The 20,167-nt window shown below is 40.1% G+C and overlaps 1 protein-coding gene across 1 annotated transcript in view; it reads right to left on the bottom strand.

The window, feature by feature from the left end:
* Positions 1–20,167, bottom strand: part of SEZ6L (seizure related 6 homolog like) — a 387,992-nt gene that overhangs the window by 84,275 nt on the left and 283,550 nt on the right. The window contains exons 4-5 of the mRNA XM_066604979.1: positions 7,173–7,365; positions 783–968 (exon numbers count right to left, since the gene is read on the bottom strand). Of these exons, the coding sequence (XP_066461076.1) occupies positions 783–968; positions 7,173–7,365 (379 nt within the window). The remainder of the gene's footprint in view (positions 1–782; positions 969–7,172; positions 7,366–20,167) is intronic.

The raw sequence follows: 20,167 nt of genomic DNA, 5'->3' as shown, positions 1-20,167 counted from the left end.
ACTTTTGATTCCAACGAATCCTCCTCCAATCTCACCCATTGCTTGGAGTCTCTGTAGAAATGCCAGTCAAACAGGCACACTGCTATAGAGGCCAGGTAAAAAACTCTAAGGACGGGTAGCTCCGCTCCTCCCTAACCTCTGGGTCTTGTAAGTGTCCTAAAGCCTATCCTACTATGTACCCTATGTTCCCCACACAAAGTGAGTACATTTTGCTTAAAGAAACCCTCCGGGTGAGGGGGGCAATGGGAAGTGCATGAAACAAATACAGAAAGACAGGGGCAACATCCATTTTGAGCGAATTCTACTGTTTAGATCCCAGTCCTTATATGCCGTTAACCTTTAACTGTGGATGTCGAGTCTCACAGACCCCTCCCAATTCTAGATTTCTGAGAGTCGCGTACCTCCCCGCTCTTTATTATGTAAAATTACTAAAATATATAAATAAAAGTTGATTATTTCTACATGTTTTTTATTATTTCTAACCAGAAAATTGATAAAAAACAAAGTTATTGTAAACATCCAGTTCATTATTGCGCTAAAAATTTAACCACAATACATAGGAGACTGAGACCCCACGTCCATGGAAGTGTAACAAATAAATCCCGTCCACAGTTGAAGGTTAAGTGGCAATTAAAGTTCTAAGCTACTAAATGCAGAATATTTATTATGCTGTAGTTAGATAAACTAAAATACAAATATTTGGTACTTTATCATGCTTGTTTCAACTTAATCAATGTTAATTTAAGAGGCTCTTGATTCTCTGGCTATGCTTCGATACATACCTATGCAGACGGGCTCTTTATTGCTCCATCGTGGTTTTGAAGCATTGATGCATGTAAGATTTTGGGACCCTTCCAACTCATATCCCATATTACAATGAAAGTGGGCGACTCCACCTGCATGAAGATCCATGACAGTAACCTCTCCATAATCCGGTCTTCGTGGAAAAGTGCAGCTCAGCATAAAAACTAAATGAAGACAAAAATATATTGTATTCGATTTTAGAACATTCACCATGAACAACTTTTCAAGCAGCATTTCTTATTAAACTGATAGTTTATTCTTCCATGTCTTGGGACTCACAAGAAGATATAACCAGATAGCGCCTCAGGATCATCAATCAGTGGAAAACGACACAAATCTGATCCTCCAAGAAAAGGGGGAGAGCTGCGGAAATAGTTGGGGTCTCTCATATGAGAGTGATCCCAAAAGAAATGGGATACAAAATAGCTATTAGCAAAATAAAAAAATGTTTCTGCGCTCAGTGAATGGTGCGTTTCCACAAATGGTAGTTTGACAAGAATAACACTTTTATTTCCAGTATTCGCTAAAAAACGGGCAACGCGTTTCCGTGCTCACAGGCTTGAGAAAGGTGCCTGTGAGCACGGAAACGCGTTGCCCGTTTTTTAGCGAATACTGGAAATAAAAGTGTTATTACTTCATCTTTAAACGTGTGGAAACATCTATCTGGAGGAAAAGGAGACATCACTTCAAGGAGGGGGCTCATGGTCATCATACCCCCCTCCTTCCCAGTAAGTGTAACTCCTATGTGTTCTTGTCAAACTACCATTTGTGGAAACGCACCATTCACTGAGCGCAGAAAATTTTTTTTATTTTGCTAATAGCTATTTTGTATCCCATGTCTTGGGACTAGCACACTTAGAGGATCACTACTACTAAAATATAAAATTCATTGATGGATACTGCAGTAGTTCCCACCATATTAACAGTTATTATATTTACTATAGCTCTATCGATGACCGAATAACCAGAGCCACCAGGATACCCAGAAATCAACTGCTCCAATACACAGAGAAGGAAGAAAATGGTTGTGTACCTCTAGTAGTGACTTACAACTCACAGCTTAAGGTATTGAGGAAAACCGGAAAGAAACTCCATCATACACCTACACAAGGATGACCATTTGAAAACCATATTTCCGGACCCTTCACTTCTGTGTTACAGGCAACCTCCAAATTTGAGGAACCATATAATTAAGAGTGCATTGCCCTCTGACACACAAAAAGGAATTTATCCCTGTAATGTAAGGAGCTGCAAGACCTGCTCACATGTACTGACTGCGGACAGGATACAAATCCCCAACACACAGCAGGACTATAAGATCCCTGGGATATTCACACGTTCCACCTCCAATGTTATGTACCTGATCCTGTGCAGTAAATGTCTTGTTGGGGGCCTTTATGTTGGGGAAACAGGACAAAAACTGAAAGTCAGGATAAAATCGCATCGCCACACGAGAGAGACAGAATTACCTGTGACAAAGCATTTTTCTAGTCATGGACACAACATATGAAAGTTATACTTAAAGGCTATTTTAAGTACCAACATCACATAAGAATTTGGGAATTAAGGTTTTTAACCACCTTTGATACTATCAGAAACGGAATGAATCTCGGAGGCTTTTTTTTTTTTTACATCAGTGGAGATTATGAGATATGAGAAACCCAGAGCAGAGGTAACCCCTTGTCCTGGTGGTGACACCCTAACATCAATTTACAGACCATAAAACTTTCACATCCCTTGACACTGGAATAATTAAGTACTTACAGCTATGCTCATCCCTTTTTGGTATTTATCTAAGTGTTATTAATCACATCATGTCTGTGCCCTTTCATGTGATCATGTTTATATGTTTTTATATTAAAACTTCTTTAGATCTCAGTAGGTTCGAAAGCTCGCTATAACATCATGTTTTTTTTGTTAGCCATTAAAAGTATCATATCTACAGGATTACTTGGTTTCTCTTAGTGAGAACAATCACATTTTGCTCTACTGGCTAACATAGTACCAAAGCTTTTTCGTTATATTTACTATGTAGCACACTATTGTTCAGAGTATTTTCCTTATTTCAGATTATGAAGAGGCTGACAGATGTGTTCTTCTATGGAACTATTGGAGATGAAACCTACTGTCCATTATAAAATATTGCTCTACATAAATATAATAAATTGCAAAGCTTTTGGAACCCTTTAGCTTCACTTTTAGTAATAAATTACCAATTAATATTTACACTATAGTTAATATAATTTTTACAATACATGTTATGAGATAAAAGTTTCCTTCATTAAAGCACAGCTACAGTTTGAAGCCATTTTATAATTTCATTAAGGCCGGGCATAACCAACAATTCCTTGATATCACGCTATTATAATAAAGGCTCCATTTATACTGGCTCCCCGATGATAACCAAAGAATTCCTAGTGGCTGCCATGCTGACAGTAGAATATAGACTCTATTTACAGCCACCTGTAATTTCTCATTTTAATGGAATACTTATGATTCCAAGAATGAAATGCTTACAAAGCTTGAAATATAGTGCAGTCATATTGGTTTTAAATTAGCTTCATTATAAATTGGCACTTAGTCATTGCTTGAACATTCTGACAAAATTATAGTTGGTCATCAGTTTTTCACTTATTGTCCCTGTTGTAAGAAATAGTTGCCACAATAAAACAACAAAAAGCTAATATCTATGTAAATATACAGTGTGTAACATCATTACTAAACTTTGGCTATCGCTGTAACTGTTGATTGACTAGTATATGGACATTTTTATGATATAAGTGAAAATCCTCTATAATGTTGAAATATTAGTTTGTCAAGCTTACATTGCAGAGTATGGGTGTACCCCAGCAGTAAGTCACAGGATATGAATAGATTCTCCCAAAAGCTGTGCATGAGGGTATATTTAAGTTCTGTACTGTTGTATTATTCATATTATTTTGAAGTGCTGTTGACTCCAGGGCACTGTACATATGAGAACAGGATTAACGCTTTTCGATCCACTGTCTGACATCTAAAGACATTCTGATTGACGGCTGTACAGCTCCAATGTTGGAAGACGTCCAGCAGGGTATTCTTACTGTAGATTACTGGCCGCTCTGTTGTTGGGGGCCTCTCCAGCATGTCTCATACCGCAGTACTGTCTCTAGCCAGCAGATGGCGCCATTGTATAATGGCAGAAAGAGAAGGCCCCCTAGGAAAACCTGAATCCAAAATTGGATTGCAAGAGGTTAAATATATTACATGTAGGACCAATAAACATCTTCTAAATGACTAACAAATTGATACAGCTGGAGAGAGGACTCAGCCCGTAAGGGCTTACAGTGTACAAGGTAATGGAAAGGAGATTGTAGGCGAGGGTCAAAGGCAACCATGTTGTGATGGCAGTAGGCTTACTGTAGATTGTAGGCTTTTTTGAAGAGCTACAGTATGCTATAAGGTTCTTTTTAAATCTTTAAAAAGCAGCAAAGAGTCTGATGTGTTGCGGTAGTGAGTTACAGAGTATAGGTGATGCACAGGAAAAATCATAAAGATGATTATATGACACGAGGGGAGAGTAGATGAGATCTTGCGAGGACCAGAGGTTACATTTGTGGTTGATTGAAAAGCGAGTTGGATGAGAGATGTGAGGACGGTTCTAGGTGGTCGCACTGTTTCAGCAGTTTTTATATAGATGGAAGCAGTGAGATGGGGTTGTAGCTCGACAGAGAGGAAGGATTGAGGAATAACTTTTTTGAGGATGGGTACAATGAATGCACATTTAAAGGATGAAGGAAAGACTCCAGTAGTCAGTAAGAGAGTGAAAAGGTGGGTTAGGGCCAGGATGAATACATTGATAGGGTTGGGGATGAGGTGAGATGGGATTGGGTCAAGTGGGATGGAGAATTCCTCCAAATTCTGTCTTATACTGACCTAAATGGATATTCCTATCTGGAATTTTTATGGCAAATCCAAAGGAAATTCCAGAAAAGGCTGATAGATATGGGTCCAACCTCAAGGAACTACACCTATTTCGAGATCTAGTCCTGACTGCCCCTGGATCAGCTGTGTGTGGTGACCGAGAGGTTTGGAAACAACCCAAGCGGGGAACACTGTTTCTGTAACTCCCATAGAAGTGAATGGGAGTTATAGGAACAGTATAGCACAGTGAACTCAACTCCTGAGTTACGTAAATAGAATTGCTGCTGTGCTATGCTGTTTCCGTAACTTCCATTCAGTTCTTCAGGAGTTACAGTCCACTTGGCTTTTTCTGTACTCTGTTACCCTGTATGCACCATTTAGAGTGGTATTACCATATCAGGGATGATAGGCCATGATAGAAATACCTCCTTAAGCTGACCATACACATGAGATAGCTATAAACTGATTGCTCATTTGTTGGAGAGCTATATATTCTGACTCCACCAAAAACAAGCACACTTGGCTCAACCTACAGTTCATGTTTATCACAATGGGGGGGTGGATGAAGCTCATCTGATAGCAGCTTATCTCCCACAGTATCACATTATTGGTTAAGTTGATATCCTACATATGGAATACTAATTTCTCCCAAATCGTTGATCTACACATAGATCATTGCTCACTCTTGTCTAAACCAGTGAGTTTGGCTGATGTCATGTCACTGCTGCCACCGGAGAGCTCCAGGCACATGCACAGGTCTGGTATGATGACATGGTATCAGCACCAGACCACATGCAAGTGCATGCGCAGTGGCATTTAGGCTGGACACTGAGGTAGAAGCATCTCCCTTCTGTTATAGCGCTTATAGGCTGGCTAGGTTATCTATTGCCTCAGTCAGTCTATCAGTATTCTTTTTAGGGTATTTCTTACCACTCCTCTTGACAGAGGATGTTAGTAATACATTTGTCCTGGCTCAGTGGTTTGGATGTATTTGCTCTGGTGCTTCTGAGTACTTCATTTACAAACTTTGGACTATATCTGTTTGTTTCTTGCTCTTGTACTCTGAACTTTATTTCATTATTCTGTTCCTCTCTGTCCTTTATATCTAGGGATAAGTAGGGAGTGAATTTAGGTTCCACCCATGGGGTTGCCCTTTTAAGGACATGTGCTCCACAACAATGGTAGGTCCAGTCAAGGGCAAACTTAGGGAAAGATTGGGAGCCTTCCTTTGTTTCTACTATCGTCAGTAGTTTTATTTTGCTTGTCTAGTAACTCAGAATTCTCCTGTGTGTTACACGTCATTCAAGCTATCCCTATGCTCTATCTCGGTATCTGTTGATGGTTTTCCTCGACAGGACTGGACGGATGTGACAGCCAAACTTCTGTCTAATATGTACGGTCAGCTTTATTTATCTCGCCATACATATCTAGTTCTTTTCATTCAGGAACACAGCATATTATTGTGATATATATTATAGATACAGATGTACACAGAACAAGAACTTGTGTTTTCAGCACATTTTCCAAATATACAGTATCTTTGTTATGTTCTCTAAAGAACAGGCTCTCACATCTTAAAAGCCATTTTTTACGTGATTCACTCTAGAGGACAAAAAATCAACTTTCATCTAATCAAACAAAACCAACACATGGGAAATGAATATACACAGATGGCTCTGCTTCTGAAAACAAAATGCTTTTACTTCTTAAGGGCTTTAAAAAATAGCTAAGTTCACCATACATCTCTACATACAGAAGTAATGTCTTCATCTACAAACAAATTCTCTGTTATTTGTTCATTTGTACTCCATTTACATCAGCAGTTTGTTAGTCAATCAGTATGTTAGTTTAACTGTTTTCTGCTCAGAATGAAATGGAACTATATAGATTACATGCCCATTGTCATTGTGATTATCAAGCGGCTATTAGAAGTCTCCGGACCTTTTTATCTGCTGTCTCGATTTATTAAGGGTGAAGTACAGCTAGAGACATTTATGGCAAATCTATAGGTTATACTACCCTGTTTGCCTGAAAATAAGACATACCCTGAAAATAAGACATAGCATGATTCGCCAGACTTTTTGAGGATGCTTGAACTATAAGCCCTACTCCAAAATTAAGCCCTGCTAACAGTTAATTAAAAAAGTCAATTTAAATAGTGTCCAGGCAGCTATACATGTAAAAAAGTTAAACCTTGTTGAACAAAAATTAATATAAGACACTGTCTTATTTTAGGGGAAACACCCATTTCTAGGAAAAACAGACACAAATGGAGGAGAATAAGGGAAAAGCTGATACACAGCTCTGGTCAGTGAAGTCTATATAGGTCATGGCCTCTTCCAAACATTTAAGACAAACAGCATGGATATAGTGCAATTATCTCTTGTCAATTCTTTTCCACATAGTACTTGTATTACCTTTAGTGATAGCTAGTTATCACATATGTAGACATGGTGTAACCAACTTACTTTGATAATGCAGCTGAAAGGTCCCAATTGTATCATCTTGGAATGTTTTAAAGTAAACTGAAAGGCTGTTGGTTGGACTTCGGATCACTTGACCTTCAACCAGAAGAGTTTCATTTGCTAAGACCACAAGACCATCCTCACTTATACCTCGAATAGATAGATGCTCTCCTTCAGATAGGTTAACGCTTTTGACCTAAGATAGCAAAATACATTTTGAGTACAAGCTTTTAGGTAAAACTATGAAATACATAACAGTCACCCATAATATTTTGCCACTTTTCTTGAACTAATATCCATAAATATTAAAATATGAAGCACTTGTAGCACATAGAACTAAACTTCATTCTGACAATCAAAAATATTTTAGTGATTTTAGGCTAAACTTGTCTTATTTTCAATTATTTCCTTGGTAAGCATTTTAAAAATAACATTAATCGAAACCTCCAATTCAGGTACAAATGTATATTAACACTAGCATTTCTCTTTTGAAGCTGAGATATCTGGTGTGGGGCCTTCACATTGCTTTAGTATGCCTTGGGACCAAAAAAACCCTATATCCAGAGTGTTCACTCCTCGTTACATGTAGGGACAAGCTGTAGTTGGGCACTACACAGTACAACATGTAAATGGAATGATGGCAGATGCCAAAGAGTATCCCTCCTCATCTGGGTACCATTTCCAATAGGCTTATTGTCGGCAATTGTATTGTGGCTTGCATTGGCCTATAACTATAAATGCTATGGTCTCCATGGGTTGTTGCTTCAAGAGGCATAGGCTCTGCAGTGGAAACTTGGTAATGAAGAAGAAAAATAAAAAGGAGACCTTCAAGCCCATGCTTCAAGCCAAATAAATTGAAGATTCCAATATGGTACATTGCTTTAGACAGAAACAAGCTCAACGCAACATTTTAGGAGTACAGCACTTCAAATGCATTGCATGTGAGATTGTTAATAAGTGATTTGATTTGTACACCATATTGGATTCTTAGAATTTTTGGATTGGAGCTACAGGGTCTACTCTTCACTGACATATAAGCATGGGGATAGCTAAAGCAAAGAACTTGATATATTTCAGCCTTTTAGATCCTTGTGTTATATGAGGAAGGAGGGATACTGTAGCCCAACGTTAATATTGTGATTTTTAAGTAAAGTTACATCATGGTCAATCATCCAACACAAATGAAAGTTGTCCTGTTGCCCCGTTTTGGGAAGCAACTTAAATAAAACTTCATCATCACATAGAACTATAATATATAACTGTCTGTATAGTTCAGCATCAAGTTGTACATTTGTAATGTTCTATGCATTGAAAAAAGAAATTAATCTAAAACATAATTAGGTTTCCTCATATATGAAATAGTAACAATGAGAATATTAGATATTATGCTCCCATTATTTAGGAAATGTACTTTTTGCAATTTATTATCATTTTTCATTACCATTATTATCATTCAAATAAGTACCTACAGTGGCATTTTTCTATCACAGTGCCAGTCAAGTGGAAACTGGGTCCTAATGAAAAGACCAAAAACCATCTCTGCAAATCTCCAAGAAAACCTCATTACAATGACATGAAATCTCATTCCATTATCATCAAGAAAACGGAGTTATAGAACTTTCTTCTAATCTGCAGCAAAGTACGAATGCTTTCTCAACAGCCATCTAGATTTACAATATGACACCCGTACCAATACCACATTTTTGCTGTAGAAAAAATTACATATTAAACTGCTTATTACTTGAAAAACAGGCCGGTATTTCCTACGACATTGTAACCAACACATCATCTTGCTTATATAGGAATATATATTAAAATATGTATTTTATTTGTGTCTTATTTTCAGGTTTATTTCATTATTTTTTTATTATATTTTTGTACTGTATATTGTTATACGATTATGTGCACAACCGTTTTGCTTTAAGCGCTGCAACTGTAGCTCCAGATATTTATTTTACCGCAAGCACCTTTGCACAAGAAACCTCAGCCAGAGAACAACTCATTAAATTCTATAAGTGTGCTTTCACTTGTCGTAATGTTTCGACACTGAAAAACCCGCATCAAAATTCGCATGTACACCATTTAGATTTTGATATCGATTTAATACGGAGTTGACTATTTGAAAATCTGCAGCAATTCCATTGCAAATTTGCATCAAAATCCACATTAGATATGTGCATTTTGCTGCAGTGAAATATTCTGCTGCATATGAAAGGACCCTAAGGGCTCGGTCAGATGAGCGTGTTTTACATGCTGCTACAGCAGTGTGTAAAACCAATAGGTTGCTTTGGAAGCGCTCACACGGAGCCTTTATAGAAGCGCAGAATCTGCGCTTCTAAAAAAGAATGGACAGCGAGTGCCGACTCGCCTGTCAGCTCAATGGTGCGTGCTGTCCAGGTTGCTTACCATAAGCTCCTATGGGAGCCGTGGAAGCATTCAGCCCACACCACGGATGTGTGAACGGGCTGCTCCGCGGAGCTAGGGGCAGCCTGTTCACGCGCAGAATTCCCTGCATGTCAGCAGCGTGGTTTACATGTTGCTTAGCAGAGTGCAAACCATGCTCGTCTGACCTAGCTCTAATAGAGTTTTGCGAGTGTGTACTGTGATAATTGCTGTCATCACTGCACAGGGAGGAAAAAGAGGGCGAATGAGCTTAGCCATTTCTTATTACCTACTGTATTGTCCTGTTATGTCTGAAACAATGCTAAACTCCTTGTCCAGATCAGAGGCAATAGTTGTCCTTAAAAGATGAGCGAGTATACTCACTAAAGGCAATTGCTCAAGCGAGCATTGCCTTTAGCGAGTATCTTCCCGGTTTGGGTGCCGGCAGTGGGCAGGGAGCTGCAGGGGAGAGCGGGCGGAACGGAAGGGAGATCTCTCTCTCCCCCCGCTCCCTCCTGCTAACTGCCGCTACTCACCGCTCCCCCGCCGGCACCCGAACCTTCCGTCTCGAGTGGGGAGATACTCACTAAAGGCAATGCTCGCTCGAGCAATTGCCTTTAGCGAGTATACTCGCTCATCTCTATTGTCCTTCAAAAATGAAAATAAACACAATTTTATAGCTTGGAGAACAAAAGGTATGAATAATGAAACTAAAAAGTGGGGAAAAGGAGAATCTACCTAAGCCTACTTATGTGAAGTATCACTATGGTTAATTGTGTTAGGTTATGCAGCTGGTTTATGTTGTTTTACTTGGATTTCCAGCAGCATAGCTTCACAGCTGGGGGTTAATTAAGCTGGCTGGGTGTGATATTTTCCATCCAGCCAATCCCACTGGTCTGCTGCACATAAATACCAGCTTCTCTTGCCAGAGAAGGCTGGTCATTTTATCTTGTTTATGCATTCTGTGTTAATCCCATTCTTAGCTATGTTATGTATGACTAGTTTGAAGTGTTTCTCTCACCTTCCCTGAGGACGGTCTGGACACCTGTAGTCCACGTCTGCATCATATGCAGACTCCCTCTCCCCTTCTCTTTGACAGGTGTGGCCTCCAGACATCTGATGTCTTATGTGTGTGTCAGATGGGTGATTCCTGACACTGTTCCCTGTAAATCAGCACGATGCCTGACTCTTTCCGCTTTGTGTGAGGACACTTGCACTAGCAATGGTTTATCTGTATGAGTTCTGAGTGGATTTCTGTGTTGTGTTTCTCTGTCACCCTCTTTTTCTCTGTTTTATGCATGAAGTGTGGTGCGTGTCTGTGCAGGTGGCCGGACATGTGTGTGGACAGTGTTGTGTTTATTGAATCTGTGCAGGTGGCAGACAAGGTGTATGAACAGTCCTGTTCTCTCTTGCATGCAAGTCCCTGGGGTGTTGGTGTGAACAGCGACATGTTCAGGGTCTGTGTAGGGATAGGTAGGTCCCTAGTTTCCAGAGCAGGGTTGTCTGTATCAGGACAATCGCCCTGTTTGCAGGCAGGTTTCACGTGGTGGTTGTCCCATTTGAGTAGGGATATGTTATGTCTGCCCGTGAGACCAGTTTGCAGTCCTACCTTGATGTTCAGTGTGCATTTTGTGTGTGCTTATGGCGTTTGTGTGAATGCCACCTTGCATCCGTACTGAGGCATGGTGCCCTGGTGTGCCTGGCAGGCGTAACAGATTGGTTGCCTGGGGAAACCAACCCTCTGCCAAACAATGAATTCCCACACCAGCAGAGAGCAGTATTCATGTTAGTGCCCAGCACCAATTGACAGGGTGCGCCAAGATCACCGGTGCTGACACCATGATGCCAAGTTGTGGCCAGCACACCATACCTTGCCTTATCTTCCTCCAGCTTTATAAGAGACTAATGTGAAAACTAAAATATTTCAGATTTTTTTTTTATCTGATAGTGACATGGAAAATGAAATAAGGCCAAACATGTTTACAAAATGTGTTTCAGATAGAATTTAATTTAATGAAGAGATCAGTTTATGATTATACATTCCTATGAAGGAGCATCTTAGGCTTTAGTAATCCGTAACTTTTTCTCATACACATCTAGATACACAGCACATCGTCACAGAAGAAAAAATTATGCTGAGCTTACTGAGGAGTTCATATATAATGTTTTGAAAACACAATTTACAAGCCCATTCAAACAAGAAAATATTTCAGATAAACTAGGGAAGTATATATAACAACAATACGAAAAAATAACCTTCTACACAATGGAAACTTTGTCATAAATGTTATTGAGTTATTTTATAGTTTATTGGTTTCCGTTCTGTTGTGTTTGCATTTGTCAGTTGTCAGCTAACATCAGTATTTCATATAATTCCCATAACTAAAATGTGCCACTTCAGTATGTGTACTTTTAAAATGCTCTCAGCTCAGGGAATGGAACAGTTATTTTTGTAATTCTTTTTATCAAAAAGCTATATACAGTAATAGTCTACTTTGTAAGTGACCTCGGTAGAATTTCAGAAAACTATTAACAGTGGATACCAGATCAATTTTGTGGGAAATTCTAGTAAAAACAACTTTTGACGTATGCAATGCAACACGCCATGCAATCTGGTTGCAGTTATACAGTTCCATCTGCCAACCAAGTGTCATAATTTCCTGTCGTATTCACTATGGAGTCTAGTCTCCTAACAGATCTTAAAGTCATAGACAAAAATTCATAAAGGGTGCAAGAGAGAACAGGGTAGGGAAGCTCTGGTTTATGTGCATAGAACTACTGTAGGAACAGGACCCAACTGGCATACTAGATCACCTACTAGTGAGCTGAGATCTGGGCACAAGGTAAAGGTAAAGTCCTCTGGTGCAAGCACTGAGTCATGACTGACTCCTAGGGTGAAGTCGCATCACATCGTTTTCTTGGCAGACTGTTTTTGCAGGCTGGTTTGCCATTGCCTCCCCCAGTCATCTTCCCCAAAGGCCAAGCAGAATACAACTCCATTTGATGCTGACTTTGGAGCAAGGCATTTGCACTAGGATTTGCGTGCTATGGCTTGATTTACATATCACATATTAGACCTTATTAGTGATGTTTTGTGCATACAATGATAAAAACAAAGATTACAATGCTATAGTTTGAGGGCAAGCTATGAGAATTACTTCCTCAAGAACCTGCTACAAAGTTGGCTCTTTCTTGGATGTCCTTGTGCCTCACTGACCAAACATTTATTGTATCCCACTCTTCTCCATCTTTACTTATGGTTTAGGACAGCTCATACAATCCAATGACTTCCAGTACCATCTTTACGCTAATGACAGTCAAAACTACCGCTATGGCCTAGATGTTACCTCTCTGCTATCCAGAATCCAAGATTGTCTATTAGCCATCTCCTCCTTCTCTTCCCTTTGCTTAAAACTTAACATGAAAAAAACTGAACTCATCATCTTTCTGCCACTCTACACTCCCACCAGGCCTATCAATCACTATCAATGGCTCTGTACTTTTATCAGTTCCACAAGTCCACTGTCTTGGTGTTTCATTTAACTTCGCCCTCATGTTTAAATTGCACATACAAGCCCTTGCCGTCTACTGCCACCTCCAGCTCAACAACTTCTCTTGGATATGATCGTCCCTCAACCCAAGTCAACAATAATGCTAGAGCATGCCGTCATCATCTCCCACATGGTGAATGCAATCAAAAAAAATAAGCAAAACAAAAAACAAACACCAACACTGCTAATTTTGTGTATCCAATCTCATAAAAATAACTGAATAAAAAGTGACCAGAGACTTGTTTAAACAAAATAGTACCCAGAGAAACTATAGCTCATCCTGCACAAATAAACAAAACAGAACCCCCCCCCCCCCCCCATTGTGCTATTAATGGAAAGGTAGAGTTATGGGTCATTGAATGTGGCAACACAAAAGCAAATTTTTTAAATTGTTTTATGGTGGAAAAGTAGTGAAACCTAAAAAAAAGCTAGAAATATAAAAATATATAAATATGGAATTGCCATAGTCATGCTGATTCAGAGAATGTCAATGTTATTTGTGCCACATGCTGATTGACATTACAATAAACGCCAAACAATGGCCGACTTTAAGTTTTTTTTCTGATAAAAAAGTTATATAATACATTATAAGTGCCCTAAAATAATGCCATTAAAAATAGAACTTGTTTTATAAAAAAAACAAGCCCTTACATGACTATTTCGACAGCAAAATAAAAAAGTTATGGCTTTTGGAATGCAATAAAAGAAATCTGGGAAAATTAGACATTAAGGCCCTAAAATAGGCAGGTTGTTAAAATGATAACAGGCTTTTTTTCTGACTATTTTTTTGCATTCTGTTGCCATTGGCCTCTATTTTAGAAAGAACCAAATCGGCTTCTTAATAGGACTGAAATGAGGAACCTGCCTCATCTCTGTGACCCGTTGCATCCTGTTTTAATGGTAAATTTGCCCAACAAAAAAAGCAGAACCCTTTAACAGAATGATAAAATATGATGCAAACCAAGGCTTAACAATACATCAGCAGCTATGACTATCTCAGATCATGCAGAACTTCTTATGCTTCTCAGGGTTTCTATAAGTATAGGTGTAATTTTGACTTTGTACAATTGCTGGATACTACTTTTAACCACATCAGTGTAAACATATCTAATAGACTCCATCCAGCAGACAATAACACTCCTTTAAATATCTCAATAGCTATAGAGCCTAGACAAAGTGGTGCACTTTACTTACACAGACTGTCAAAGTCCCTAGGTGTGCAGTCAAAAGACTCGTAATAGGTTCCCTAACGGGATTTATCTGGGGACTAGACTGGCTCTCACATGGGCACAAAATAATGAGATTGGCTGTGTGCTTGAAGCCTGTGCTATTACCTCTGATATTGAGAAAATGGCCTTTTCAGTATAATGAAAATTGTATCTCAAAGGGGATGAGTCCCATATGATTTCCTCCTAGTTCCAGCAAACTATTTGGAAGAAATTATTTTATGTGCAGTTCCAAAAACTCATTATAAAAAAAGTCTTAGTGTCCAACTAGAATCATAATTCTCTCTTACTCCAACAAAAGATGTAACCATAAAACTTACAAGATGCTGCAACTTCGTTTTCATCAGCTCGGATATTTTGTCTGATGCTTGAAATAAGATTGTGAACACACAATGATCATCATACAACAAAGTCAGATCAAGATGTGTTATCAGTGTATCCTCCTATCTCACTTCAGCAGCCAGCCATACCATTAATACCACGGACAGGTAAAGTAAATAATGTCGGTTATATCGTTAAAATGGCACCTGCCAAGGGGATATATTAGATAGCCAGTGAATAGTCAGGTCTTGAAGTTGATATGTTGGAAACAGTAAAAATAGGCACATTTAAGGATCTGGGAAACTTTTACAAGGATCATATATATTGTAATGGCTAGATGACTGCTTCCGAAAATCTTCAAAACTGCCGCTCTTGTGGGGTGTTCCCAGTAAGCAGTGGTTAGTTTCTACCATAATTGGCCATGGAAGGACAACTGGTTAACATCAACAGGGAAAAGGGCACCCAAGGCTCATTGATGTGTTTGGGAAATGAAGGCGAATCCTTCTTCTCTGATCCCCCCAAAGGGTACTATTGCTATATAGGCACACAATTGGGGAACTAATACTGTATGGGGACTCATTGAGGGCACTATTACTACTTGGGGCACAAAAACAAGAACCTGTTACATTAAACACGATGTCTGATCTACCCGTAGGAAGAAATGAGCAGATTGAAATATAACATTTTGTTGGAAAAGATTCTGTATAATGTGTAATTTAGCAATTTAAATCCCTTCTCATTCTGAATTGAGGAGTCCAGTAGGTGATTCTATTCAGAAACTGACAGCCTTCCTTGTTTGAGTGGCCTACAGAGATAACTGCCAATCTGTGATTTAATTACGAGTTATATTGAATATTTTCCCACAAAGCTATATGCCAGTCTACTCAGCTCCTCTTCTCTAACATGCTGCCCGTAGAATGGACTGCATTTTCAATGTGTCAAGTTTCCTTTCAACAATGCCAATCACTTAAGGCGGTCCTTCATCCCTCTTATATTCCATGGAAAAACAGACAATGAAGCAATAAGAGGAAAGGAAGAAAGATGCTCCCTTCTATCCAGAGGCGTAATTTGAAGCTCCTGGGCCCAATGCAAAACCTGTAACAGGGCCCCCAACTATAATGCTTTATTCATAGTACTGGACTCCCTATATGGAGAAGAGTAGCCTCATGGACACCCTAAGGCTCCTGAGCCTGGGTACAACTGCATCCCCTATAGTTACGCCCCTGCTCGCATCCACACCAGTCTTGAAACTCCGTCCACCACATGCTGCCACCGTATGATCAACTTTTTAATTCACCAACCCTTCTTAATTCTAAGTACTAACACACATTATAATATATAACAAAATATATTACCCACTCATAAAAAAACAACTAAAATAAAGGATAATACATCAAACATCTTGTATCCTGCAACTTGGAATTAACCCTTTCCAATCTAAATGTCTAAAGACATTATGATTTAAGGCTGTACAACTCCAATGTTGGAAGACGTCCGTCGGGGTTCTCTTATTGTTTATTGCCAGCCTCTCTGCTGTCTGAGCCTACCCAACGTGTCACCTCATGTAGTACTGGCTTTAGCCAGCATATAGTGCCGTTGTATAACAGCAGAAAAAGAGTAAGCCCCCTAGGAAAACCATGATACAAATTGTATTGGAAAGGGTTAATACAAAAACATCCTATTATCCAGACTTCAAAAATTTTCTGATAAGGACCCTGAAATAAAAAATATATAACACAAAGGAGTCCAAGTATTCAGTTTCTTCTTGCACATTCTGAAAAATAACACTTATAAAAGGAGTCTCAACTTTGCTGAGAATAACATACTGTACTATATTTAATGTCGGCAGTTCTCAAAGTCTTTTAACTTCTTGAAACGATGCTTTTTTGTGTAGGAAAATCATAATCCAGGTAAAATGCTTATGTCTGTCCCACAGTAGGTTAAGTCTTTATCATTCGCTTGCAATAGCAAAAGATCTCTATCCACTGAAGAGAGACACTTAATAAGCATAGCCCGGGGTCTACCGCCGGACGGCAGAGGATGCAATTGTATTCTATGAGTTCTGTCAATGCAGAATTGATCTGAGAAATCATCTCAACTGAATCTTTCTGCTATCCAGTAGTGAATAAAAGGGGAACCACAAAAGGCAGAGGATGACGTATTACAGATGGAAATGTATCAGTATGTTATGGGTATTTCATCAGTGATTCATCTGGATTTGCCTCCGTATTTGCTTTTATTAGTTTTTGTTACAGTTCACCAGCGTACCCCTCCTGACTGTCCACTCCATGCGTCCTGCTCTGGTCCTCAATATATGCCTCGCTCCAGCGTTTGCTCACTCACTAACAGCGGTCTGGAGAACACATGCTCTTAAAGGGCGAGCATGCACCTTACAAATTCCTCCCTTGCCAATAATATGACACTCTTGGCTATATCAGGCATCCTACCCCTATGAAGGGTGTCTGAATTTGAGTTTTTTCGTTCCTGCTTAAGATATTATTCTACTTTGTCCTTATTTCCCAGTTCCTGACTTTGGCTATTCCTGACTGCGTTCCTATCTCGGCTATTGACCCCGGCTTGTTATACTGACCACGCTTCTGTCTGCTGCCTGCCTTGACATGTGGCCTGTTTTACCATGCTGAACCTGTTCTGTGTGTCTTGACCTTCAGCTTATTCCTCATTCTGAAGTTGTGCTGCTTGCTTTGACCTGGATTGCCTGACTACACTGCAGTTCACACATTCAGGCACTGCACCTTGGCTTATAGTAGCGCAGGTTACCACATTCCTGAGACCACTTCCAGAGTAATGGCCTGGAGACCCCACAGCAAAGCTCACATCTTGATTGATTAAGTTAAAGGTTAAAGACCGGAGTACCTTAGGTATTTCCCCTAAGCCAAACCAGTATGTGGACCTAAATCTGCTGATCCTGACAGTTTTATTTTCTACTGGGCAAAAACAGATCCTTTTTTTGCTAAATAGAAAATAATACTAATCAGTAGTGTGGCAAGCTGGGGGGTTACTTGCTTACAGGATCGCCAACTTTTCCATTCAGCACAGTTGGCACCATGTGCATAAAGGCTCAGGAGACTCGGATCTCTTTCAACTCTGGCTTTCACTAGCTTTATTTCACATCATAGCAAAAAATTGTGGTATGTACAATGATTTCAGGTTTCACAACACACAGGGTCTTTGACCCCCACCCGGGGGGTTTATAGAGGGCGCTCTCCTCTGTCAGACTGGTGTGGTGGGCCCAGACTGGTCTCCCACAGACCTCAGGCTCCAAATTCCTGATACTGCCTTTGCAAATTCTCCCTCTGACTGGCAGCCAATGTCCCCCTAAATGTGTCAGGAACTGATTATTTTATCTTACTTCCTGCCACACCCACAGGTGTTCATTCTCTCATTTCAAGTACAAGAATGCCTGTCTACAGCCCCCACAGACCATACAAAAATAAAATCAAAAACCTCAGGGATTAATTAACGACCAGAACTCCCCCAAGTCCTGAAACACCATCCAGTGGTACCAGGTCCACCGAAACTTCTCTTGTGTACCTCTCAATGCCGCTGTAAGGTCCTCCATCTCCATGATCCATTTAACTGTATTAAGCCACAGTGCCACCATAGGCAGGGTCGTTTGTCTCCAGAGTTTGTGGGATACAGGATCTTGCCGCACTTACCAAGTAGCCCACCACTGAGTCTTTGTACAATAATAAGGGGATGTCGCCATGATGTAGGAGGAAGAAGGCCGGCCATTTTGGTAAGGGGTAATGTGTGAACTTAGATGTAATCCGCCATACCTCCGCCCACAAGCCCGCCAGAACAGGACACTCCCAAGAATTATGCAGCAGGGTCCCCTGTTCCACCCCTCAAATCCAACATAGGGGGGAGACCGCTGGGAATATCTTATGCAAGTATGCTATGAATAACATGTGGTCCATGTGCAAACTGGGACCTATGTGTTGAAACACATAGGTCCCCTTATTGGAGGTTGGCCGTTTTGCATAATGCTATAAATCAAAGATTTTTAGTGAGCTGTATTCTACCTCTTTTACTGATTTTATATATATATATATATATATATATATATGTCTTAACTTAGGGGGCTGGACCATGGCCAGTGTTCTACCTTTTTCTCTCCATCTAAAAGGACTGCTCCTAGAGAGCTAGATCCATAATTGTACCTTTATAAATAGTTCCAGTCACATGCCTGAAGTATCATGCCATGAGCTTTCACCCAAAAAGCATTAGAGACATACGCCATTTGTGCTGCATAACGTAAAATTTTTTATTATATCCAGTTGCAGTATTTAATATTTTGGCTGCATCGCAGGGTTGCTTTAATAATTTACGTGCTCCACAAAGCAAAGGAGATCCTGTATAATAAACCAGTATTCTTTTGATCAACAGCCTTAGAGGGCAGATATAACATTAAAGGAGCCAGCTCTTCCTAGCATTCATCCATGTTCCCTAGCTCATTGCTAGGTTTCTGAAGTGAAAGCCAATTGGCAGTTTATCAGCTCCTAAGCCCGACCTCCCTTATTATCAGTTGACCATGCAGTGATGGTTTTCTTCTGCCATTTCTGCAGTTGTCACTGCCACCTCCTCCTTCTCTACTGATCCACCACCTCTGCCATCACTGTACCTGCAGCGGGGCAGCAAACCAGCAAAGCCTAAGGGCTCCCTGTCCACAGGCGATAGTTCATTGCGTTATCCACGGCGATAATCCGGCCATGGGTAACGCAGTGAATGCTTTCCATAGAATTGATATGGAAAGCACAGCCCCGTTGTCCACAAGCGGAGAATCATAGCGATTCTCTGCTCGTGGGATTTAAATTGCGGCATGCCGCGATTCTCTGTGGTGAGCCTATCTGTCAGATAGGCTCAGTGCGGAGACCTGACAGCTCTCTCCCCTGCTCCCCTGCAGCGGAAATTCGCTAGCGATATTCCGTCACGGCCGTGGACAGGGGGCCTTAGACAGAGAAACTCATGCCAGCGCAAACTGCATACAAAGAGACAAAAAATCTGCCAAGAGTGAGTACGGCTGGCTTTGGCGGTGTGTAACCTAATCTCTATTACTCAGCCTCCGCATCTTGTTTGTTAAGAGGAGGGTGCACAGTATGGATGCTGGTTGCTAGCACTGGCTGCCAGGTTGGGCAGACAACAAATATTCTGGTGAACATTGGAGGAGTGTGGAAGCAAAAAACAAGTGTGCAACTCATATGGTCAAGATCTGGTGTTTCATGGGCATATGACAACATGTAAAACATTCAGGGGTAGGCAAGATTAAACTTTTGACAAGGTATTCGTAAGCAAATGATAATCAAACTTCTCTCTTGACTGCAGAGATCAACATAAAGTCCTTATTTAAACCACTATAAAAGTAATATGAGAACAGAAGTTTCACTTACATTGTGATTACCTATTTAGAAAGTCCAGTTTTTGTGCCATCATTCATCAACAAAAAATGCATTCTGGAGCCTCCAGATGACATCCCCTATTAGGACCTACAGTTACATTA

The sequence above is a fragment of the Eleutherodactylus coqui genome, chromosome 5 (genome assembly GCF_035609145.1).
Source record: "Eleutherodactylus coqui strain aEleCoq1 chromosome 5, aEleCoq1.hap1, whole genome shotgun sequence".
NCBI classification, from domain to species: Eukaryota; Metazoa; Chordata; class Amphibia; order Anura; family Eleutherodactylidae; genus Eleutherodactylus; species Eleutherodactylus coqui.
This window is presented reverse-complemented; position numbering and strand designations above follow the sequence as displayed.